Source organism: Ceratotherium simum, chromosome 9 (genome assembly GCF_057802395.1).
Source record: "Ceratotherium simum simum isolate JZ-2026a chromosome 9, ASM5780239v1, whole genome shotgun sequence".
Taxonomy (NCBI): domain Eukaryota; kingdom Metazoa; phylum Chordata; class Mammalia; order Perissodactyla; family Rhinocerotidae; genus Ceratotherium; species Ceratotherium simum.
Genome location: NC_141908.1, coordinates 50,705,447 through 50,731,931, shown reverse-complemented (window position 1 = coordinate 50,731,931; position 26,485 = coordinate 50,705,447). Strand labels below are relative to the sequence as shown.

Here is a 26,485-nt window from a genome sequence, read left to right as displayed (position 1 = left end):
TATAGTTCACAGTCCTTAATTATAGTGATTTTAAAAAACCCTATACTTCTGTCTTGTTAGAAATAATGTCAGATGTTGGAAATTACGTAAGTATAATTAATACATATAAATATAGTTAATATATATAAATATATATATATTTAAAACTCCCAAGCATAACAATCACATAATATTTGATAAATATTTAATATTTCTGTAGCTGTCTGCTTTAACATACCTTCTTCTAATGGATAAATCATTAAAAAAATAGTACTTAGGCACCTATATTTGCTTCTCTTCAAGTTTTTTTTTTTAAATTAATCTATATTTTAAAAGCAATGAATTCTGATTTTCAGAAACTAAAAATAGCCTACTAACAATAATACTCCTACACTCTCACCAAATTGGAGACCACCACTGTTAAAACCCCTTTTCTCCATTGCTTCCTAAACTGCAAGTTAACAGCTCACAGTTGATACCTACCAACACATGCCAAACGTTTTCATTTGCCCCATCAAAGCTGCAGAAACGAATGCTCACTCCCAACAAGCCCTGGCCACCCCACATGTTACTGGGTGTGACTGAGGTCTCCCGCAGTTCCAGTGTTTTACTACTGTAGATAAGCATTTTTACCGGCTTTTCAACATTTGCTTTCAGTAGATCCTTAAGAGTGTCATTGTCTTTATTCTGTGAACACATAGAAATCATTTTTCTTAAAGAATAAAAATTTCATGTTAACTATCTTAGCTTAAGCATCCTACGGCCCTAATGGAGTAATATTAATAATCAACATAAAATAAAACATTCAACAGGCAAAGATTACATTAACATTCAAATGTTCCTCCAAGTAAAAGAATGTCAAGAAATTAAGAACAACTCTTACGTTAGCAGCAACAACTGACTTTTTTTCTAATAGCCGACTACGGATTATGGAATTTGCAACTCAACATTATTTGAGGTGACATAGGGCTTCAGTGATAAAAACCCAAAATACTCCATCAAAAGTCATATTACTAACAGAGTTGGTATGACTCTGATTTTAAAATCTAAAACATTTGCTGGGGTTGAAGTTTAATTTTGGACTCTACTCCTAAATATACACTTTATTTATTTATTAGGAACTAGCAGGAAAAGAAAATGGAAGCAGTATGTTAAATATTTCATTACATAAATTGAATAAAGGCCTGTATGTAGGAGATGTTGATAAGTAATGAACAAAAACTTAAGACTGTTGTGAAAAGATAAACCAACCAAGTAGCTATTGTCGTAAGGATTTTCTTTGCTGAAATTATACAATTTCCTTCTTATAGTACTTTACTATGGATAAACTGAAAGCAACTTATAAAAAGTGGTTTTAATTCTGCACTTTTGGAACACATCTCTCTGTCCGGTTCTAATAACATCATTTATATATCATAGAACCTGGCCCCAAGAAAACTGATAAGTTATTTGAGAATGAGTCTTTATTAATTCGTCAATAACCTACAAAAGTCTGACATCTTCGAAAAAGCAAACTTTTTCATGTTAATTATTTCTTCCTGCTTAAAAATAATTAAATATTTAATATATAAAGTAAAAGTCTTCAGTGATTTAGTCTCCTAAAATAACTGCTGGAGTATGAGGTATAGTATTCTATATTTGACATTTTTATATGTTTACTAACACATTATTATTTTTACAAACTGGTATCATACTCTATATAATGTCTGTAACTAATGAATAAACATCTACCCCAGAGAATCTGAAAAATTCCATTTTCAAAACATTACAAAATACCACAGGCAAAACTACAAAAAGCTGAACTTACTAATCTGGAACCATTAATAGAAACAATAAAATCAAAGAACGGCTCCAGTCCAGCTCTATGTCCTGGGGAATTTTCTTGTACCTGTAAAGACAAAAACACCAAAAAAGAAAAATGCAAAGCTTAATTAAAAATTGTAAGCTAAATTTTAATATCTATTTCTTTTTTTATTATTATTTTTTTTAATTTATTTTTTCCCCCAAAGCCCCAGTAGATAATTGTATGTCACAGCTGCACATCCTTCTAGTTGTTGTATGTGGGGCGCGGCCTCAGCATGGCCGGAGAAGCGGTGCGTCGGTGCGCGCCCGGGATCCGAACCCGGGCCGCCAGCAGCGGAGCGAGCGCACTTAACCGCTAAGCCACGGGGCCGGCCCTTAATATCTATTTCTTTTCAGTAAAAATAGATTAATTTTTTTGTGTGTGTGTGAGGAAGATCAGCCCTGAGCTAACATCCATGCTAATCCTCCTCTTTTTGCTGAGGAAGACCGGCTCTGAGCTAACATCTATTGCCAATCCTCCTCCCTTTTTTTCCCCCAAAGCCCCAGTAGATAGTTGTATGTCATAGGTGCACATCCTTCTAGTTGCTGTATGTGGGATGCGGCCTCAGCATGGCCAGAGAAGTGGTGCGTCGGTGCGCGCCCGGGATCCGACCCTGCTTAGCCGCTAAGCCACGGGGCCGGCCCCCAAAATAGATTAATTTTATTGATAAGGAAATATAGGTACACACTAGTTCTCCTTTCTCTTCATCTCTCCCAGATAATGCCCTTGCGGCTCCTTAAACTCCACCCATTCTTCAAGTTCATCTCATAAATGAGATTTTCCTCTATGGTTCTATTTCATACTACTTTCTACTTTCAAATCCTCCCAGCATTTAGCACATGACACAGCAGACAGTTAATCATTACAACTGAGGGACAAATTCAAATTAATTTAGCAAGCATTTATTCCCTGACTACTACTGGCAAGGCACCATTCAATTACAAAGCTCATGTAGGAACATAGCCATGACGTCAAGACATTTATAATCTGTTGAGGCACAGGCAAAAAGAGGAAGGGGAGACAGGACACACAGCCCTCCAATCACTGTAATACAAGACCAAACAGGTTAAGGACTACAACAGAGGTACAAGGTGCTAAGGGAAGATGAATTCTGATTGAAGAAGCTTCACAGAAAAAACATATAACATTTGCATTGCACCTCAAAAAGGGGGTAACTTTCAAAGGTGAAGATGGATAAGGGGACAGATAAGGAAGGACATCTGAAAGTTGAAGAAATAATATGACTAAAAATCCAGAAGCAGGAGTCTGAAAAATGAGGATTATAATACAGTAAAGCTAGACAACAGGTGTGTGGGATAGAAATATTATAGATTTTGAAAATCAGAAATCCTCTAATCCAAGGGATCTTAAACTGAGGTCTGTGGATGGCTTTGCGGAACACTGTAGCTCCTGAAATTATATGCAACATTTTGTACGAAACAGCAGTTTTCAGGGTATCAAGATCCCTGGTTTTCTCAGATTCTCAAGGGGTTTCTCCATGACCCAAATAAAGTGTTAAAACCACGGATTTTGTGCAGTTCTTCTATTTTACAGGTGAAGAAACTATCCTATGATTTGTCTATGGTCCCACAGCTGGCTAGTGGTAGAGGTGAAACTCAAAAGTACATCTTACAACTATTAGTCCAGTAAGAAGGCTGGAAAGAAAGGGTGGAGCCAGACTTATAGGGGACTTTAAATGGAAGATTAAGATTACTTAGCTTCTCAACAACTCAAATGTTTAGCATCCCAAATTTGAAATGGATTAAAATAAACTATTAAATTTGCAGTAATAAAAATATTAGTAGCTAGTAATAGTAGTAATATGACAAAAAAATAAAAAGTTAATACAATCCACAATCCACTTTGCATTTCCTCTTCCAAAATATTTTCATACTATATTAAGGGATTTTTATTCTGCTTGATGTTATTAGATACTGTCAAAACTATCCTATAAAAATGAAGTTTGCATTGATATTTGGAGGCTGATTTTCTATAATAGTTCAAACAGTTCTAAAAGTCAATTCTGAGGATATGCAAATAACAGATACATTCATCCATACACAAAGCTGTAGCTATTGACACAGTAACAATCATTTTAATGCGTTCAAAATGGAACCCAGATTGTTCCTAGAATGTGTCCCTCTAATATCAGACTTCTTGGATTAATGATACTTAATCTTAGATTAATATGTTTATGACTTCTTGGATTAATGTTATTTTTTGTTTATTTAAAGCAAAATTACACTATCATTGTCTCTGAAGAAGTAAAACTAGATTTTCTTCATTTGTCACAGTAAGGAATAGTTAGTTGTCCATTATAGAGATGTTTCAATATTTAACTTACTAAAACTGTTTGATCTTGCTTTATGTAAACTTTCCTGCAAATCTGGGACTAAATCATTTTTGTAAATTAAACAAGTTAAATATCAAAGGGATTTATTATTTCAAGGTGTTGACTCTAATAAAGATAATCAGTACATACGTGTTTAGTTTCTTTATACTCAGTTTTCTTAAACGGGGGATATTTTATGTTCTATATATTATCAAGCAAAATGTCTAGAACACAAAATGGCAGACAGATTTATCCTCAAATTGCAACTCTGAAAGGAAAATGGTAGCTGCCAGGAGCTAATACGAGAAGAAAAGTGAGATCAAGTCACAGCTAGCTGGGAAAAAAAAGAGTCACGATATACTAAGGCGTGAAAGGCCAGTCTATTTGGTGCCCATCAATTAGGTGTGAAATGCCTCAGGTGTGAAAAGGGGATAATTAGCATAGATCCTAGGAGGCCCCTCAGAGTGGAGTTTCTCATTTAATAGGGTCCACATCTAACCATCTAATTCTCTGAATCTGAACGACCCAAATGACCATTTTATCTAGAAACCAATTAGTTCATTGATCAATTTCAGATTTCTCCACTGAGGCTGCCAGAGTTTACCTTTTAGCTAAAAAGGGCTAACCACAGTACTTTTGTAATGTCATCACCAACTTAGAAAGTTGATCCCATACTGATTTTCATCATGCCACCCTCAAGTATAAAGTTTTACCACTATTTGTTTGAAATGGAAAGTTTCCAATACCATTAGAAGTATTATTCCTCATAACTCAAAAAAGATTCACTAGCCAAATTTGAATTCTAAAATAAATAAATAAATAAATAAATAATCCTCTCTCTGTTTTTTCATTTTCATTTGCTACAAATATCAATCTCCTTTCTGTTTCTAATGGACCTTGAAATTAATTTCTTTCCTAAATTTATTTACATCATTAGTACCAGCATAATTCTGGCAATTAAGTATCTTAATTACTGCTAGGAAGCCAGTAGAGGGAGCCCTAGAAAAATACTCTCTTTGACTCTAACACACTTAAAGGAAATTTCCTACATTTCATAGCATGGAAAATAAGATATACAACACAGCAAATTAAATATCCACGCAGGTAAGTTTCTCTGGTAATATTATCCACTGAAAAGAATCTCTTAGGTACCTAATCTCTCAAGCATCAGATTACCACTTCAATACTTTCTGTCCCCTGTGAGATCTCTGCATTGTTGACTCATCATCTGCTTCTTTCAAACCATCTGAATTGAAAAAAATATATATATATATACGGCTTCATAGGCCGTTTAACATTTATTTATTGGGCCAAATACCATAGCAATTTAAGATGAATAGGTTAAATTTGAAAGTTTAATAATTAAGATTTTACAAGATTTTGAAAAAAACGTACAATGAAAAGATACTAGAGTTTTAGAGCCAGATGACTTGGTTTTGAGCCATGGTTTTGCCTAGTTATTAGCTGTGTGGGCTTGGGAAAGTTTATTTACCTTTCTGAGCCTCAGTTTTCTCATCTGCAAGTAAGGGATAATGTCATCTACTTTACAAGAATACTGCAGAGATTCAATGAGTTTAAATTTCTGAAATGCCTAGCTAAATCTGTTTATAATAAGAGTCCTACAAATATTAAGCTCATCTTCCTAACTTGGCAATCACCACCTGAAGGCAAACCTTTATAACAAACTAATTCCTGAACACTACACATTATTTTTCTAACTATGTATTAATTATCCCTCATCCCTTTCAAAAAAGAGAGAGAGAGAGAAAAAGATGTAAAATGTTAGCTAGGAAAAGGAGAGAAATAATTTTTTAAAATGTTGTCTCTCAAAAATCAATTCCAAATGATGGCATATCTAAAGGTCAAAGGTAAAACAAACTTTTAGAGAAAAACATAGGAGAGTATCTTTGAGATTTTCAAAGATCTCAAGTGTCTTTGAGATGAAAAGACTTCTTAAACTGGACACAAAAGCATTAATCATAAACTAAAAAAACTGATAACTGAACTATACTAAAACTAAGAACTTGTGCTCATCAAAAGACACAATTAAGAGAGTGAAAGATAGGATACATAATACAACAAGGAACTTATTCAGAATAAATTTAGAACTACTGCAAAGCATTAAGACAGACAGTAAAACCAAATGAGATACCACTTCACATCCACAAGAATTGCTAAAATAAAAAAGATAAGAACAAAGGCTGACAGAGATGTGGAGAAACTGGAACCCTCATACACTGATGGTGGGAATGCAAAATGGTGCAGCTGCTGTGGAAAATAGTTTGACAGATCCTCAAAATGTTAAACACAGAGTTATAACTGCATTTATGTATATATAATATGACCCAGCAATTCCACTCCTAGCTATATAACCAAGAGAAATGAAAACATGCCCACGTAAGAACTCATACACAAATTTCATAGACGCGTTATTCATAATAGCCTGCAACTGGAAACAACTCAAATGTCCTTGAACTGATGAATGAATAAAGAAAATGTGGTACACCCACAGAATAGAGTATTATTTGGCAATAAAAAGGAATGAAGTATTCACACATGCTACAACATGAATGAACCTTGAAAACATTATGCTAAGTGAAAGAAGCCAGTCACAAAGACCATGTATTGTCTGATTCTATTTATACGTAATGTCCAGAATAGGCAAATCTATAGAAACAGAAAGTGGATTAGTGGTTGCCAGGGGCTGGGGATAGGGGGAATGAAGAGTAGCTGCTAATGGGTATGAAGTTTCTTTCTGGGGTGATAAAGTAGTTCTGGAATTAGCTTGTGGTGACGGTTATACAACTTTGTGAAAATACTAAAAACCACTAAAGTATACAGTATAAAGTATACTTTAAAAGGTTGAATTTAATGGTATCTATTGAATTTAATGGTATATCTCAATACAGCTGCTACAAAAAAAAAGGATAGACAACCCAATAGAGAAATAGGGAAAAAATTTTAGCAGACACTAAAGAGGATATCAAAGTGGCCAGTAAATACAAAAACGCGCTCAACTTCAATAGTTGCCAAGAAAATGCAAATTAAAACTATAATGTGATACCACTACACACCTATCAGAATGGCCAAACTAAAAAAGATGGAAAATACTAAGAGTGAGGATACGGAACAATCAGAAACCTCAATTACTGCTGGTGGGAATGTAAATTAGTAAACTATTTGGCAATACCTATTAATATATTGAAATATGCACACCTCTGATCCAATATTCCACTCTTTAGTATATATCTGATAGAAATGGGTATACATATGTTCTCCAAAAGACATATGTAGTATAATGTCCACAGCACTATTTGTAATAGCCCCAAACTGAAAACTACACAAATGCCCATCAACAGAATAAATTTTGATATATTCTCTCAATGGTATAATATATATTAATGAAATGAAAAATCTGTAACAATACACAACATGGATAAATCTCACAAGCAACATTTGAGCAAACGAAGCCAGATGCAAATGAGTACATATTGTATGATTCCATTTATATAAAGATAAGAATAGGCCAAATTAATCTATGCTGTTAGAAATCTGGATAGTATTCACCCTGAGGGTTGCAGGGTAGCTGGGATGCGACTGGAAAGGAACGGGATTCTGGTTACAGGAGTGCGTTATTTGTGAAAATTCATCAAGCTGTACACTTATGTGTACTTTTTAAAATATAACAGTTTTAAGATATGCTCCCTCTATCCAAAAAGTAGAAATAAAATTACTATAATCTATAATCTACTATAATCTATAATAACTGTAATTACTAAATTACTGTAATCCAACACCTCACCTATAAGGAACACAGTTTGAGAACTGTGGTCTCATGACCACTCAGACTCTATTTACATTTATTTTACATAATTTGGCTACCTGATTTCCAAGCCACCAATAGGCAGAATAATAGCCAAAAGAAGTGAAAGAGGAAAGAGACACTACTGCCACTTTATAGCAAAAAATGATAGCTGGCAGAAAGTGAGAAGAAATAAAAATTACAAAAATCAAAAACCAAAAGAAAAAGAAAAGCACCAGTCTGAGCCACTTATCAAATTCTACCTACTGAGTACTTACTGTGTGCTTACATAAAAGGTATAACTGTGATTGTGTCTTGTTGTAGAGAATATAAAGATAAAAAAGTTTCTGCCTAATTAAGCTGTTTACAGAACTTTCTGTGATGGTGAAAATGTTCTGCATGTGGGCTGTCCAATATGGCAGCCACTAGCCACATGTGACTATGAAGCATTCGAAATGTGGCCTGTGTGACCGAGGAACTAATTTTTAATTTCATTTAATAATTTACACCTAAGTTTAAATAGCCATATGTGGCTAGAGCCTACTGTATTGGACAGCACAGGTCTAGGTGATAACTACATAATTTGTATCACAATGTGGTACATTGACAGTCATAACAAATACAACACAAGGGGATCAAATTATATTTAGCACCTATGTATGATGCTGAAGAAGCATGCAGTGCATTTTAAAAACAGATTTTTCTATTACCTAGTTTTAATACTTAAAGCAGAAAATACTGTTTTAAGGGAAAATATGACTCTATACAAACCCATTCCCTGAGAGTTCTAACAAGCTTTTGAAGTTGCACTTTTTCTAATTCTTCTCAGGTCACATGATTTACTCGGAACAATTAAGAAACATAATGAAGCAGCTGAAAATACTAAAGAGCAATTTTGCTTACGAAATGATAATTATAAAAAGAAATGTTACCAAAACTCGGACAGGTAGAAGAAATTATAAACACAGTTACTGGCACTAATAAGAGTTTAAATATTACATTTTGAGGTTATCTTACCAAAATAAAAATCACAACATGAAAGGAATACTTCTCTCATAAGCACTCTAGAAAAAAACAGCTACAATAAGATGAAATTTGCTAGACTTTGTTTACTCCTCAAGAAGCAAAATTTGAGAAGCTTATGATAGAAACTGCACAGTGAAGGGGCATCCATCCCCATTACATTAAAAAAATGAACACCAATGATCAGAAGTTGGATACATAATCTCTAAAGTGGCGACATTCAGCTACTCTGCAGAGTTTCAGTGGGTTCTGAAATCAATTTAGTGGATCATGACAGAATAGACAAATGTCAAAGAAATATATCAGAACAAAGTATCAAAAATTCATGACTTAATAAGGGTATTTTTCATGAAACGTAGTAATATGTACCAGTTGCAATGCAAAATATATTTCTTACTTTCAGCTGAAATAAGTTTGAAAAACTGCCCTACAAGATACCATTAACTGTTTTGTCCAATCAACTTCCAGGTAATAAAAGCAACGAAACTTTTGACTTTTCCCTCACGTTCTCATCCTGGATCATTATGAAGTTTTACCAGATTTAGCCTGAATTCTTCTCTGTGTACAGACCTAACTGTTCTATACTGGTTGCTTTCCAGTGAAGCACACTGCTCTTCCTCCAGGATTAAAAGTATAACAGTACTTTATAGTAGGTTTGGGTTATTTGGCATGAACCCCTCCCTCCCTCCTCTTTTAAATCTTGGCTTGGGAGAGAGAGGGACAGCCGAGGAGAAGGGAGGAAGTTTGGGTGGAGTGGGGGAAGGCATTCTCCCAAGTGCATTGGTCTATTTACTTATATACACCCAGCTGAGGAATACAGCACTGCTACCTTAAAATAACAAAGAAAGGAAACCACAAGGCTACTTGCACAACATAGCATATCATTAGACTAGGTATTCCATAAGGTGCTACACAAAGATACACTTACCCAAGTTTCTGGCTGATAGGTGAAATACCTCCCTTAAGTTTTCTAACCATGGAGATAATGCCATAAAATTGGTTCAGTGGAATGTGTAACTGTCTCCTCTTTATTACTGCACCACCAATTCCTTCTGCACACATAGAAGGTAGGTTAAGTCCCTTTGACTTTCTTTCTATACCATCATCTCCTCTAGCTCTCAATTTAATGTTAATATGCTCACCTTTGTACTGTTTTTAAAAACAGTAGAGATGTTAAATAAGACTAAAAAATAAATTCAATCCAAGTAACACCTAAATGATGACTCATTTCAACTATACACCTAAAGCCTTGTGTTATATGTGTGTGCTTAAGTGATCAAAATGATGAGAAAATATTTGGTAATGTGATGTAATAAAAACAAACGCTAAATCCTTCCTACTTATAAAAACGGTAGTTTTGAAGTGGGGGGAGCTCTTCCACATCTGAAAAAGGTCAGTTTCCCTATTCGGGACTTGACACAAATGTGTGGTAGATAATTCTGCAGTAGACTAGAAGAGTTCAAGCCTCACCTGCTAAAACATTCTCCTCACATGTTCTACCAAAACAACTCAAAGAGCATGTTCTCCTGACACTGACCCTATGATGTTACTTATAACATATGAAGCAATTTGAAATACAATTCATTAGTAATTAAAAGGAAATAAAAACCCATCATTACATAGTAGCTTCCTAGAAAAGATCTGTATATTAGGAAAATGATGTTGAAAGAAACTGAAGTCAGCTTCAAAAGAAGCAAAAACTCTGACAACGTGTCACCTCATTTTATACTCTTCAAAGACCAACTTAGGTATTTGTTTCTTAGGGAAAGGTAACTTGCTGTGTGACCTGAAGCAATAATCTCTCTGTGCTCCTTTTCTTTAACTGTAAGGTGTGGAGGCTGACTAGATAATCCCTAAGACTGAATAATTCATCATAAAATAAGTCTATCACTAACTATGTATAGATTCTACAGTGTAGCTCAAACCCAACAAGATCATTTTAATTACAGAGACTCTTTTAGCCATTTTAATTAATGTGTTTAGTAACACAGTGGCAAAGCAATGAAATAGACACTGGTTCTCATCTACCTTTTAAAAAACAAACATAAAATTTCCTTAAAAATTAGCAGGCACATTTATAAAATTAATTAATCACTATGCCACCGGGGTGGCCCTGACAGCATTGTTTTAATAAAGAAATTTAACATGCTCAATTTTTTGTTTCAAAATATTTTAGTATACAGTATCTAATGCAGTTTTCGGTAAAAAAAGGTGGAAGAGGCACTAACATTATCCTTACTTTCCAGATAAAAAGACTGACGCTCAAAGAAGTTCAAGAGTTTGCCCAAGGAAATATAGTGAAGTGACAGAGCTGACACCAGAATCCAGTGACTTCCAAGGGTGGTCTCTGGCGGTCTACTATAGTAGTCTCTCAATGTATTCATGTCCACAGATGACAAGGTTCCTTATTGCTGAGAATGTGTTTGAATGATCTCTCACTGATGCTTAAAACAAAAACAAAACCCAGCATCATTCTCTTCATGCCGAAGAAGTAAATTTATTTGCAATGCCAAGAATGACATGTAGTTTCTCAACATGACTACTTTGGTTCCGCACATATTGTTTGAAAACAAGTCATCTTACTTGATAGTCACACCTCCCAAGGCAATCTACAGTCAGATTCCAAAGCACTTATCAAACCTTTACAGATAAATACTTTCTAGTTTAGACAGTTAACTAATATTTTATTAGTGAATCAATCAAAATAATATAATCCTTTCAGGAGAATATTAAAGCCAGTACAACGAATGTACTGATGCTAGGGGTTATTCTATGTTCAATTCTGAGGAAAATTTCAGAGGAATTATTATTATTTTTTTTTGTGAGGAGGACCAGCCCTCAGCTAACATCCGTTGCCAATCCTCCTCTTTTTTGCTGAGGAAGATTGGCCCTGGGCTAACATCTGTGCCCATCTTCCTCTACTTTATATGGGACGCTGCCACAGCATGGCCTGACAAGCAGTGCATCGGTACGGGCTGGGGATCTGAACTGGCAAACCCTGGGCCGCCGCAATGGAGCACGCGCACTTAACTGCCTGCGCCACTGGGCCGGTCAGGGGAATTATTAAAAAGCCCTGTCAGTACCCGACCCAGAAGGCACTAGAGCCAGTACTGTGCATTCTACTACTTACTAACCAGAGACAGAAACCATAATTACCCACCACCAGCAGGTCCCCCCAAATGAGGATCCTGAGGATGACAGTTCATATATTAAAACACACTTCACAAAAAATATGAAAATGCATATAAACAACATGACACTAATTTGTTCAAGGACTAATGATATCTGGAAAAGATTCTGTCTAATGATACTTACAATTCCTAAAAGTGTCCTAAGATTCACATACATTGTATTCCATGGCACTAATAAACTGAAATATTCTGATTTCTATACTTGAAAGCAATTTCAAAGAATGTTTATTCTTTAAAAGTTAAACAACTTCACAGTCTTTTATTAGAAGAGATCAATTTTGGGAGCAGGTCAGAGTGTTTAGGTGGTATTTATAAAGTTTTTTTCAATTATAACTTTATATTTTGAAAATAACATAAAATAACCCAACTGTTTTCTTTTTGCACACACAGTTTGCAGAATGATTGAGAAGAGAAGGGGGTAGTAGTGAGATTTTTATGTTTTTCAAATAGGGGCATAAGTTTAAAAAATTTGAGAAACACTGCGTTAGTGCAGTCTGCAGCAAACGGCTCAGGATATAAAGGCCTATTATACTGGAGACAAACTTCATCCCAATGGCCTTTCCTTGAAAACATCCATCACCTCAAAATCTCTTTCGGAGGAAATTATAAGGAATAGTGAAACACGATATTTTCCACGTCCCTAACTGGTGTGAACATTGGCTCCAGAATGTCCTCAGATATCCCCCATCGCAGAGTATTAAGTGTAGAATGGAATTGAATATTTTAATTTAGAAACAGCTCTTATAATGGGCATCCATGAGTCAACTCCAAAAGTGTAATTTTGAAATGGCCTTGCTGGATTCACCTGATTAATGGAAAATCTAGGCAAGAATTCGATATTCAACATACTTCAACTGTAGTAACTTACACTAACTTTTGACTAAACTGAGAAGCCTTGGCTAACATTTTTCCTGCCTGATGTTAGGATTAGAGGACGGGAATAAAAGTGGTACTCATGGTGAACACGGAATCCATAAGAGAATCCGAAATACGATGTTATTTATTTATTTATTTTTTGTGAGGCGATCAGCCCTGTGCTAACATCTGCCAATCCTCCTCTTTTTTTGCTCAGGAAGACTGGCCCTGGGCTAACATCCGTGCCCATCTTCCTCCACTTTATATGGGACGCTGCCACAGCATGGCCTAACAAGCAGTGCGTCAATGCGCGTCAGGGATTCGAACCGGTGAACCCTGGGCCGCCGCAGCAGAGTGCACGCACTTAACTGCTTGCGCCACCGGGCCGGCCCCTAGAATGTTTTTTTGTTTTGTTTTGTTTTGAGGAAGATCAGCCCTGAGCTAATATCCATGCTAATCCTCCTCTTTTTACTGAGGAAGACCGATTCTGAGCTAACATCTATTGCCAATCCTCCTCATCACCCCCCCCCCCCCACCCCGCGCCAAAGCCCCAGTAGATAGTTGTATGTCATAGCTGCACATCCTGCTAGTTGCTGTATGTGGGACGCAGCCTCAGCATGGCAGGACAAGCAGTGCGTCGGTGCGCGCCAGGGATCCGAACCTGGGCCGCCAGTATCAGAGTGCACGTACTTAACTGCTAAACCACGGGGCCAGTCCCCTACAACGTACTTTTTAAAAGAAGACTTCTGAACAAATTTAAAAATCTTCCACTAGGAGCCCACCTTTTAAAAAAAACTTTATATTTTTTGTGAATATACAAATATTTCATGATCACTGCAGAAATTTCAGAATTTAAAAGGAATACAAAAATTTCATCATCCACCAATAATCCTTTTTTTTTTTTTTTTTTTAAAGATTTTTATTTATTTATTTTTCCCCCAAAGCCCCAGTAGATAGTTGTATGTCGTAGCTGCACATCCATTCTAGCTGCTGTATGTGGGACGCGGCCTCAGCATGGCTGGAGAAGCGGTGCGTTGGTGCTCGCCCGGGATCCGAACCCGGGCCGCCAGCAGCGGAGCGCGTGCACTTAACCGCTAAGCCACAGGGCCGGCCCCGCCAATAATCCTTCTAATATTCTGGTTTATTACTTTTCCATTTTACTTTCCTGGGTGCTCGAAGGTACTGCACATGCACATCCATGGAGAGGTGTACCTATGCCCAGAATGTTTTGAAATACAATTTTCACTGAATGCATAGCATTCCAATCTGTGATTAGGCCCTCACTGATTTAACAATCTCTCAGCTGTTGGATATTTAGGTTGTAAAGCCAACATCTTATGGTAACTTTTGACCATACTGTACTTGAATAAGTCATATCACTCAAAATCTTTGTGAAACATGGCTAAGGGGCAACGTTAGGCACAGGAGAAAAAGACTAAGAAAATACTTCAACAGTATTTACCTTTACATGATAGGATTACAGGTAATCTAGATTCTTTGTTGTACTTTTTGAACGTATCCAAATGATCTCTAAGGAATAAGTGCTGATAATCAGAAAACAATGTAGTAATTTACTAAAATGAAGATCATTTATATAAACAAACAACAATAAAATTCAATAACTTGGGAAAATGTATATTTTAAGTGAAAACAAAAAATAGGATTTAAGGTTGTGAACGTGTATTTCTAACAGCAGAAGACTGGAAAAACTAAATGTCCAACACCAGGAGGTGCTGCTAAACCAGGCTATGGTACTATGGAGCTAAGTGAAAGCAAGAGGCAGAGCTCTACGTGCTGCTAAAAGAATGCCAAGATGAGTTATCAAATGAGAAGATCAAGGTGTGTAACAGTATGCATCATATGATTCCAACAGTTACAAAAGGAAACAAAAAGAATGAGACGTGGGATTCTTCTATATGCATAAAATATTTCTGAAAGGATACATAAGAAACTATCTACTGTGGTTACTTCTAGGGTGGGTATGGGGAGGTGGGTATACAAGATGATCACAACATGAAAATGTGCATTAATACATTAAAAGGAAAGCACACTGCTCACAGCAGTAAATCTGGAACCACTTCAAAGCTGTCCCCTAAATAATTTTAAAGCAGAATCTAACAATGGATATAGAAGAATAATGGCAAATGTAAAGTTCAATCTATCTGAATTGTAGGGACTTTGAAATAACAATAATAAAACAGCAGTGGATATGGGTGTCACTATAACTGACATTTCGAAACCCAGTCATGTAAGTTTTTATTACTAACAAGGAAATGGCCAAGGAACTTATTATTAAAGAAAACTTCTAATTAAATCATTCTAGAACTTGTGAAACATGGGTCATTTTATTCCAAGGTTATCCTTCCATATTTATTTTGGTTTACAAGCTCAGTAATCCAGCAGTGGAATATACCACTGTACACTTAGGCAATAACAAATGAAAGGGAGGACATTTTTATATGTTGAGATTTAACATAGTACTTTCCCCTCTAAAAACAAAGATAAGGAAACCGATTACACAATCGGGGCAGAGTGAGTTAGGAACTCAAAAACATTTAAAAAATTTTCCTAAACTAAATGATCATTACTATTTCAAAGCTCCCTCCAATAAAACCAGAAAGAAATAAGAATTATTTCATCTTTTACAACACTTATGCTCCAGATGCAGAGAGGAAGCTAAGGTTGTCCCTAGTGCTTCTAAAAATCAGATTTACAAATTAATAACACATCTGCACTACTGAATATGTATGAGCGCTGATTTACTGAGGCGCACCTATGTAAAGAAAATACACTTGAACTTGTTTTACGTTGAACATAGCCATTAACAGAAGTCATAGAATTGGAATCTTTTTGATGTGTACAGCTTTCTAACAGATTTTTAAAACTCACTAATACTGTGTTTTACTGAGGGCATGTATTACAAGAATATCAAAAATCCCTAAAGATTCATGGCCACAATCAGCCACTGTGAGAATCAGCTGGTAATAATGGATAACGCACCCCAGAGCAGAGAACTCAAAATCAAACCAGGTGATGAGAAAAGTACTGCCACTAACTTTCACTTCAAATCTGGGATCTGACACTTTTTCCATTTCCCCTATCAGTGTGGCACTTGGGGGCTGGCTTAGCTGAAGGAAATAGGAAGGTGATATGGTTTATTTATAGATTCCCTTTATTTTCTGGGAAAATCATCTTTTCCTACCAAGAGTGTGGCTTCAAGACGGATTTTTAGCAGAGTGGAAAGGCAACTAGACATGGTAATCCTGAAGATCAGAGAGGTGATCCATCACAGCCCTATCACGTAGATAATTTAAAGAATGCTGTCTCACCTGAAACATGGGACCTAAGGCAGAAAATGACCGTAGCACCAGGCAGTGCATTTTCTCACTTTCACTGAAAATGCTCTTGCCTGCGAGGAGCTAATATCTAGTGACACTCCATTATGTCCTGAAATGGCGCTACAGACTGGGGCCACTTTGTTGACAGTCCATCATGTCACCACTCACGTTAAGCACACAACCACTAATGCTACTTTTAAAGCCTCCCAGTTCCATGAAAAAGGACCACATGCTTGCACAACCCAGGCTGTTCATAAGCAGGAGCTTAGCTAACACCCCTTGAGACACCTACATTTCTGTGCATCCTGGTGACTGAGGTTGGTTTCCTTTATTTACCTAGATTATTTTTTTAAAACGTTCCTCTCCATTACCTCTTTACCACTGTGGATTTAAACCTTAATCTCCACCACACCCTAACCAGTCTTAGAAAGAATAGCACGGAAGTCCCCCCGCCAGGAAGTGTGGAGCAGGAAGGTTAGAAAGGTCAGGAGCGACACAGGAGAGGAAAAATCCTGTCAAAATCAAGTAAATTCCAGTCCGTCAAACCTACTTCTAGGCCACTTCGCTTTCTGTTTGCCTAACTGGTCTTTCCGGACATCCAGACAACACCGAGGTGAATTATTAACACCTGCCGTAGCATCCCCCTCTTCTAGTCTAGGCTTCCTTTTCTCGGAAAACTCAAATGCTACCTTCACCACCACCTCTTTTGCAGACTTTGCCCCCAAGCCTCTCCTAACTTTGGAAACCAAGAATTAAGGAGGAGGGGGCAAAGAAGGCCGTGAGGAGAAAACAGAGACAAGGTGGGGCCCCTCTCGCCCGGGCCGCCCCCCGACCAAGTCGCCGCCTAGCGCCCAGGCTCCAGCCCGTCCTCCCACAGCAGTGGACCGCGGACCCTGGGCGCTGGGGGAGGCGGGATGCGAGCGGCCTCCCAAACCGGCCTCGGCCAAGGCAGCACCCGCCGTCGCCGCTCCTTCGCGGGTCCGGCCTGGCTGCCCCGGGAAGAGGCCCGTCGGGGCCTGCGCCTCCCCGCGGCCGGGCCCCGCCTCTAGCCCGCCGTTCCCGGGCCGCCGTCGGAGCCCTCACCCGTAGGACGTGGTAGCCTTCCGTGCCCCCGCCTGGGATCTCGACGCTCTGCGAGGAGCCCATGGCGGCGGGCGCTCAGTGTGGCCTGGCCGGGCTGCGCGCTGCTCTCCGCCCCCCGCGCACCGCCCGCTCCGCTCCTCCGCGTAGCACTTGGGACGTGGCACTCGCTGCCGCCGGAGAGCCGGGCCGCACTGCCCTCTGGGAGATCGTCGCCGCGGCAGCCAGGGCCGCTAAGACGCCGCAGACAGCGCCACCTGCCGCGAGCCACTGGAAGGGGTCCGAGCCACGCGCGGGGATAGGTAGGGCCAGCGGAGGACTGCGGGGAGGGGCCTACTCGTGCTCGCGAGAAAGCAGCAATACGGTTCACCCTGCCTCAGCACCTTGCTACGGGTTCCTGGGTGGGACAAGATTCATCTGGACTTGCTCCCGCTCGCCCGAAAGACCGGTTGGTTGGTTGTAGCTCCCCCTGGTGGCCAGAGGCAGGGAAAGGGCTGCTGCTGAAAAGAAGAAGGCGGATGCAATCGCACTGAGCTCCCTATTCTCTGGGTTTACAGGTCTTCGGCTCAGTTTTATAAAGGGAACCGAACCCACCAAGTTCTTTTTTGCCTTCCCTAATTGTGAGAACAAGATGAAAGGATCGGTAACAATCTGAGTGACGCCAGAGTGGGAAGCACATTTGGATGTCCTTGGCGTTCCACCGCCTGCTGCTGGGTGCCCTATCCCATTTCCTTTAGGTGGCCAAGTTGTATTCAAACTTTTCCTACTCCTTTGCCTTTTTTGCCCTACAGATACGGCCATTTCCCAGGGATCAATTTGACCATCACTAATGGTGGATCAATCAGATATCAGAATATGTGTATTCTGATGTGAAGCAACGTTAAGTATATATTATCACCCATGAAGTATTCTAGCCCGAAATATTTAACTTGCTTCTATCACATTTTTAGTTAGATTTTCCAGTTTACAGGAATCCAGAGGATAGAGGAACAAGTAAAATGAAGTAAATGAACTTCCTCACAAAGAAGCAACCAGGCAAATACAGGAGGCAACTCTTCGGAACAGCTGGCCAGTTCTTTTCATCAAGTCAGAATCCTAAGAAAGGGACGATACTGGATTAAAAGAGATGTGAATGACATAACCAGGAGTTGCACCGTAAAGTCTTGAGTTGGGGGCTAATTTGGAGAAATTGGCTGTAAAGAACATTTGTGGCTCAATTGGGAAAATTTGAATATGTACTATTAGAAAAAAAGCATTTATTGATATGGAAAAGTGGGAATTATTGACTGGAAAAAAGAAAAAAACAGGTTACAAGACAGAATATACCTGTAAACAATCTGAGAATATTTTTGTAAACAAGATATGTATTAATACTTATGTATGTATATGAAGATGTGGGAGGATGTGAACCAAGGGTTACAGTGGTGATCTCTGGGTGATGACAGAGATGTTTTATTTTTTGTTTTTGCTGGTTCTATATTCTATAATGCTCATGGACTGCTTCTGTAACAATAAAAAAGGATTTAAAATTAAAAAAAATCATTTATCTTTCTTTGCTGTCAATAAACCAATACCAGGTCTTTAGGAGGCTTAATAGTTACATAAATACACAAATGAAATCTGCAGTTATTAGGCTCCTCGAGGACAGAGACTGCTGTGGAGCCAGCTCTGTGTTCCTAATACTTAGCAGAGTGTCTGGCAGCTAATTCAACAAATTAATGAATTTAATGCAAACGAACAAATAAGAAACTAGATTTGATGATAATGTTCTTGTTCTGCTTGGCAATTATAATCTTCTTCATGGTGGTGTCACAAGCTGTTGCTATGTCAGTGGTCAAAATTTTTGTTTCCCGGACATCTGATACTAGCCATGGTTTGCAGAACCCAGGTTGTGGGCATTTGCTAGTTCATGAGTAACTCCAGCCCTTCCTTAGAGCTGTATTGTGTTTCAGCTACACAAGTGACTACCTACTATTCCCCCGCCGTTTCCTTTCTTACCTTCTTGACTTTATTCATGCTAATCCATACGTCTGAAATGCTCTTTCCTGCATTTTCTACTTAGAAAAATTCTAACTATCCCTTAAGGTCCATCTTGAATGTTACTTATTTATCCCTAAATTCAGAATGAATCTCTCCTCACTCTGAGTTCCTGGAATAGTTAGTTCCTTCACTTTTGGTAACATTGTCATCATCACGGGCCTGTCTTCCACCATTTGTAGTCCATTCGTTCAGGGTGAGGATCATGTTTTTTTATCTTTAGATCCCCAGTTCCTGGTTGAGTGTTGGGAACGTGGTAGTCATGTTTGTTGATTTGAATTGAATGAGTGTAAGGAATAGCTGCAAAGCCTTTTCTTTTTCAGGATCAGTCAATAAAGTACATCTGCTGCTCCTATTTGTGCCTCATCAAAACCTCTGTTATTTCTTTAGTGGCAATTGGTAGAGGGGAAGGTACAAGGCTCACCTGATTTGGGACTGAAACCATGTGATAACCATTGCTCCAGTTTTCCTCTTAGTTAGGGAACATGCTCAGGGGACAGAGAATAAAACCCCAAGGATGTTGCCAAAGCTAATACAAATAAATATAACATGATGGAGGGGAACACATGGGAGATTATTGTCCACGTCAGTCTCAATTGAAGTAGGAATCTGCTGCAGGCAAGTTGGCATTTTGAAACATCACAGGCAGCAGAAAAGCAAAGCCCAGCAAAAGCAAATATCTACAGACTAAAAAAATCAAACCAGAAGAAATCTATTTTTCTGGAAGAAGCATCTCAGATGCAATTTTGTGTGTCTATTCCGGGTTTCATTAATTCTGTGTTCCCATAAATAAGCAGTTCGTGATGGGTGAGTCATTGTATCATATCAGCTAGTGCAGCCTAATATTTTTGCCTCCAGACTGCCCTGGGAAAGTATGGCTCTTGATGCATTTGGATCACAACCACTCTGCATAGTCAGACAGTAGGGCCTCCCTCATCCCCGACCCCTTCCTGACCTAGTTTGTTTTGCTGAGTAAGCAAACCTCAAGAAGGGTCATGTTATGGCCATGAAACCCCAGCCATAGCTGACTGGAGTAGAGGGGAACCCCTGACCTACTGGCAACCAACACCTACACTAACCAATAACCTATGAAGTGGCCTGTTAAGAAAAGCTCTGCCCTCACCCCCCCTAAAAAAAAAAAAAAAAAAACAGATGATGGTAACTAACTAGGCCAATCAGATTTTCCCTTTGGGGACTTGGACCTGGGAAATACAAGAAGAGATTCAGTCGGTGTATATTTGCATATTAGAATGTAAGCTCCATGAGGTTCTTGCCTGTGTGTAGTGTATGCTTAGTGCTAACAATGGGCTGGCATAAAATAGTTGCTCAATAAACGGTAGTTGAATGAATGAATGAATGGTCATGTTAACAGAAAAGCACTAAGCAGCGGTTCTCAAGCTTGGATTTATATCACAATCATCAGGGAACTTTGTGAAAATATAGAAGTCTAAGTGCTAGTTTACTTCAGTAAGGCTTGGTTCCAGTAGTTTTTATTAATTTCCAGGTGATTCTGATACACACAAAATTAGAGAACTACCACACTAGAGCAATGATCAACAAACCCCTGCTGTTTCATGGGTAATCAGATAAGGAATGAGAATCTCTAGAGCTGAGAGGGATCCTCTTAGCCATCAATCATGGCCACAAAGCCCAATTTGTACTGATGTTTTGTGTTTCTTTGATGTTCCCATTACTTTTATTGTCAAATTTTTCTTTTTGGTTTTTTTAAACAAACTTTTTATTTTGGAATAATTTTAGATTTACAGGAAAGTCAGAGATAGAGAGTGCCCATATGCCCTTCACTCAGTTTCTCCTATTGTTAATGTCTCACATAATCGTGGTACATTTGTCAAAACCGAGAAACCAACATTTGTACATTAGTGTTAACTAAACTCTAAACTTAATTCAAACTTCACAAGTTTTTCCACTAATGTTCTTTTTCTGTTCCAGGATCCAATCCAGGATCCTACATTACAGTTAGTTGTCCTACCTCATTAGTCTTCTCTGGTTTGTGACAGTATCTCAGATTTTCCTGTTTTTCATGACCTTGACGGTTTCAAAGAGCACTGGTCAGGTATTTTGCTGAATATCCCTACATTTGGGTGAGTCAAATGTTTTTCTCACCATTAGACTGGGCTTATGGGTTTGGGGGAAGAAGACCATGGAGGTGAAGTGCTCTTTTCATTACATCATATCAGGAGTGCATGCTGGTAACATGACTCATTACCGGTGAGTTAATCTTGGTCACTTTGTGAAGGTGCTGTCTGCCGTAATAGCAAAGCTACTATTTTTCTTTTTCCTCTGGAAGCAAGTCACTTAGTCTAGCTCACTCTCAAGCTCCACCTCCTGGAGGGGAGTATCCACAGAAATAATTTGGAATTCTTCTGTAAGAAATTCTGCCTCTTCTCTCCTTTTTATTTGTTTATTCAATCATTTTATTTATATCAGTAGGGGCTCATGTGTATTTGTTTTGTATTTCGATTATAATCCAACACTATGTTATTTGATGGTGGTGGGAATGCAAAATGGTACATTTTTTTGTTCAAATTGTTCCAGCTTTGCCCATTGGGACCATTTTCAGGCTGGCTTCTGTGTCCCTTTCACAGGCTCTCAACTTTTTTTGTTCAGTAAAATACACATAACATAAAATTTACCATCTTAGCCATCTCTTAAGTGTACTGTTCAGTGGTATTAAGTACATTCACAATGTTGTGCAATCATTCTTTGGTATTTGAGCATTTCTGTACTTTCTGGCACTACAAAATGCCCCAGGCTCATCTTGTATTTTTCCTGTTCCACCCCTACAATCAGCCATTCCTCCAAGGAGTCCTGATTCCTTTAATTGGAGCATGGTATTTAGAAACTAAGATCTGGGTGCCGGGTGTACTCATTGCTACTGAAGTGTTACTACTTTTAGGCCTTCTCAGCAGAGCTAGGAAACATGTGAATATATAGTGATCTGTGTATACACACATATCTAGAATTATTTCTATATCTATCTGTATATACATTAAACTAAATATGAGTTCATACTGTCTTCAACTCTAATCGAGAACCACAGGATACATTTTAGCATTTTCCCTTTGCTTATTTGTAAGGAAAGTAAGAAACCTAGCTCCCATTATCTACCATTTATTTACTTATTTTTTTCAACCTTAGTATACATATAAAGTAGTTTTGGAATTGTTAAATGTACTCCTATGAGAAGCTAGTCCTGGTGGCCTAGTGGTTAAGATTTGGCGCTCTCACCACTGTGGCCCAGGTTCATTTCCCAGTCAGTGAGCCACATCACCCATCTGTAGGTTATCATACTGTGGCAGCTGAGTGTGCTGTGATGCTGAAAGCTATGCCACCAGTATTTCAAATACCAGCAGGGTTACCCATGGTGGACAGGTTTCAGCAGAGCTTCCAGACTAAGACAGATTAGGAAGAAGAATCTGGACACCCACTTTCCAAAAAAAAAAATTAGCCAGGAAAACTCTGTGAAAAGCAGTGGAGCATTGTCTGATATGGCACTGGAAGGTGAGAGGATGGTGCAAAAAGACTGGGCAGGGTTCTGCTGTGCTGTACACGGGGTCACTAGGGGTCACATCAACTTGATGGCACTAACAACAACAACAAACTCCCATGAAAAACAAATTTACCAACTGGAGTATCATATTTATATATAGTTTTTTATCTTTAGCTTTAAGGTTTCCAGTCAAAACACCATTATCCAAAGTTACTTATGATGGCTCCTTTTTCCCCTTACTCTCTTCAGTAAAATGAAGATATATGGTAACATTCACCTGTGCAATACAGTTAGATTCATTAGTCCCAGTCTGCGTTCCATCCTGGGATGCCTAACATCCTGGTTGATTTTCTTTTGATTTATACACATTATAATTCACTCTTTTGTGATGTACAGTTCTACAGGTTTTTACAAATGCTTGTATCCACCACTTGTATACTACCATACAGAACATTTCCATCACCCTAAAAATTCCCTTGTGTGTCCCTTTTGTGATAAATCTCTCCCCTTCTTCTTCTTCTTTTTTTATTTTTGAGGAAGATTAGCCCTGAACTAACATCTGTTGCCAATCCTCTTTGTCGCTGAGGAAGATTGGCCCTGGGCTAACACCCATGCCCATCTTCCTCTACTTTATATGGGACGCCGCCATAGCATGGCTTGATAAGCAGTGCGTAGGTCTGCGCCTGGGATCTGGGCCTGCGAACCCTGGGCCACCAAAGTGGAGCAAGCAAACTTACCTGCTACATCACCAGGCCAGCCCCCGTCCCCTCCTCTTCTTTTAACCCCTGACAACCACTCATCTGTTTCCATGCTTATAGTTTTGCCTTTCCCAGAATGTTGTTATGAATAAAATTATGCAATATGTAGACTTTTGAGTCTAGTTTCTTTCACTTAGTAAAATGTGTTTAAGATTCATGCACTTGTGTGACTCAGTAGCTCATCCCTTTTTATTACTGAATAGTATTCCATTGTAGGGATGTACCATGGTTTTGTTTTTCTGTTTACCTGTTAAAAGACATCTTTGTTGCTTCCAGTTTTTGGTGACTATCAATAAAGCTCTATAAACATTTATATATAGGATTTGTGGGAACATAAATTTTTAATTCACTTGGATAAATAACTAGCAGTGGATTTGCTAGGTTGTATGGTAAGTTTATATTTAACTTGATAAGAAACTGCCAACTGTCTTCCAAAGTGGCTGTACTATTTTGCATTCCCACCAGGAATGAATGTCCATTCCTATTGCTCTGCATTCTCATCAGCATTTGGTATTGTCAGTTTTTGGATTTTAACCCTTCTATTAGGTATGTAGTGGTATCTGATTGTGGTTTTAATTTGCATCTACCTAATGACAAATGCTGTCGAACATCTTTTTATATACTTATATGCCATCCATATATTTTCCTTGGCGAAGTGTCCATTCAGATATTTTGACCAATTTTAAATTAGGTTTATTTTCATATTGTTGAATTTTAGAGGTTCTTTATATGTTTTGGATATGAATCCTTACCAAATATGTGACTTACACCCAGGTTTTGGCTTGTTTTTTCCTTCTCTTAACAATGTCAATCACAGAGCAAACATTTTTAAGTTTTATAAAGTCCAGTTTATCAATTTTTTTCATGTATTGTGCTTTTGGTATTATAGCTAAAAACTTATCACCAAACCCAAGGTCACACAGATTTTCTATGTTTTCTTCTAAAAGTTTTATAGTTTCACAATTTACATTTAGGTCTATGATCCATTTTGAGTTAATTTTTGTATAAGGTGTGAGGTGTGTGTTGAGGCTCATTTCTTTTGCATGTGGACATCCAATTGTCCCAGCACCATATGTTGAAAAGATTATCCTTTCTCCATGGAATTATCTTTGTACCTTTGTCAAAGGGAATATCTAGAGGTGGGTACAATCTTCCCAGCAAACAAACTCAGTAATGAGGTCCAAAATGTCCTAATGCTCTTGCATTTCTTTGACATTTCCATCACCTTTATGACTACGTGTATTTTTAAGCAAAACCTCTATTACTTGAGGTAACCTGCCTATCTGTTTTTTGCAGATACAAGAACCTGCTTAAACAGCTTTCCCAGGTCTACTTCTTTCAACTGTCTCCTAGCAGGTGAGTCCTTCTAGCAACTTTGTGGGTGTGTAATTTAGGGAATGAGTGCTTAGGTTAATTATTACCTGTGGGCCCTTTGAAGATGAGAGTGCTGGTAGGACCAGTAATTAGTGCAATAAGAACGACGTTGACATCCTGAGACCTGTCTTACACGCTTGATGGGTTTTTTTCCCTCAATATTGTGGAGAGATGGAAACTCATGATCAAATTACTTCCTCAGAACGTGGAAGAGGCTGGTAGAGTTTCTATACGGTCCTGGGTGATAGAGAAGAACCTATCTTGCTGTCCCAGGCATTGTATTTCTCCTTGCCCCTGCTCTGTATCATGGGACAGTGTAAGTCATGTCATTAAAGCACAATATGTACAGTGATGTTAAGGGTGATTGTTGAAAGTCTCTTGTCTAAAGGCCACAACCTGCCAAGGGGCTCTCAGGGACTTACAAAGGGTTTAATAACACATTAGTCCTCATTCCCCCTGGAAATTACCCCAAGGGGATAGCTGTTTCATGTTAAGACAAATTCTTTTTTCCCCATGACACAAATCAGATATGGGTGAGACAGTCATCTTAGTCAAATTGTTCTCCAGCTGCAAACCTGTGAAATCAAACCTGTTATGTGCTTACAAAATATAATGGTGGGACAGGCATAGGATAGACATTCCAATTCTGAAAGGGAGAAATAGGAAAGAGGAAAGGAGTAGCAGGTTCGGAGCAAGTCTAAAACCCTAAGATCCGGGGGGGCAGAGGTCCTATCTTCTGACATACTGGGGCAGGGCCGGGGCACCCCAGACTCCAGGCTGCTCTGGCTTTGCAGGATGTGGGCCTCTCTGCAGCTCCCCTGGGCAGGCAGGGTGGGGGGCGGCCCCACAGCTCCACTGGGCATTGCTCTAGTGGGGGCACTCTGCAGCGACCCTGCGCCCATGGCAGCCCTCTGCCTGGGCATCCTTTGAAATTCAGGGGGAGGCAGCCATGCCTCCATGGCTTGTGCCCTCTGTGTCCCACTTAGAGGCCACCAAGGTTTACCACCTGCGCCCTCCCAAGCTGCACCTAGGGGCAGCAGAGGAGCCAGGCACTAGAATTTAGAATTCAGCCAAGTTTTTTGCCACTTTATAACAAGGATCGCCCTTCCTCCAGCTTCCAATAACATGTTGCTCATGTCTGTCTGAGACCTCATCAGAATGGCCTTTACTGTCCATATTTTTACCAACATTCTGTTCACGGCCACTTAGGTATTTTCTAAGATGAGGCTTTCTCTACAGCTGTTCTCCTTCTGAGGATCCTCAGGAGAATCTCCTTTAACAGTCCGTTCACAGTAACGTAGGCTTTTTCTAGCACGCATCTCAAAACTTGTAGTCTCTGCCCGTGACCCAGGCCCAAAGCTG

At 38.7% G+C, this 26,485-nt stretch overlaps 1 protein-coding gene across 1 annotated transcript in view; it reads right to left on the bottom strand.

Annotated features, from left to right (window-relative positions):
- Nucleotides 1–17,621, bottom strand: part of GORASP2 (golgi reassembly stacking protein 2) — a 31,517-nt gene extending 13,896 nt beyond the window's left edge. The window contains exons 1-3 of the mRNA XM_014785863.2: nt 17,447–17,621; nt 1,787–1,867; nt 463–666 (exon numbers count right to left, since the gene is read on the bottom strand). Coding sequence (XP_014641349.1) covers nt 463–666; nt 1,787–1,867; nt 17,447–17,509 — 348 coding nt within the window. The 5' untranslated portion in view covers nt 17,510–17,621. The remainder of the gene's footprint in view (nt 1–462; nt 667–1,786; nt 1,868–17,446) is intronic.
- Between the last annotated feature and the right edge of the window lie 8,864 nt (nt 17,622–26,485).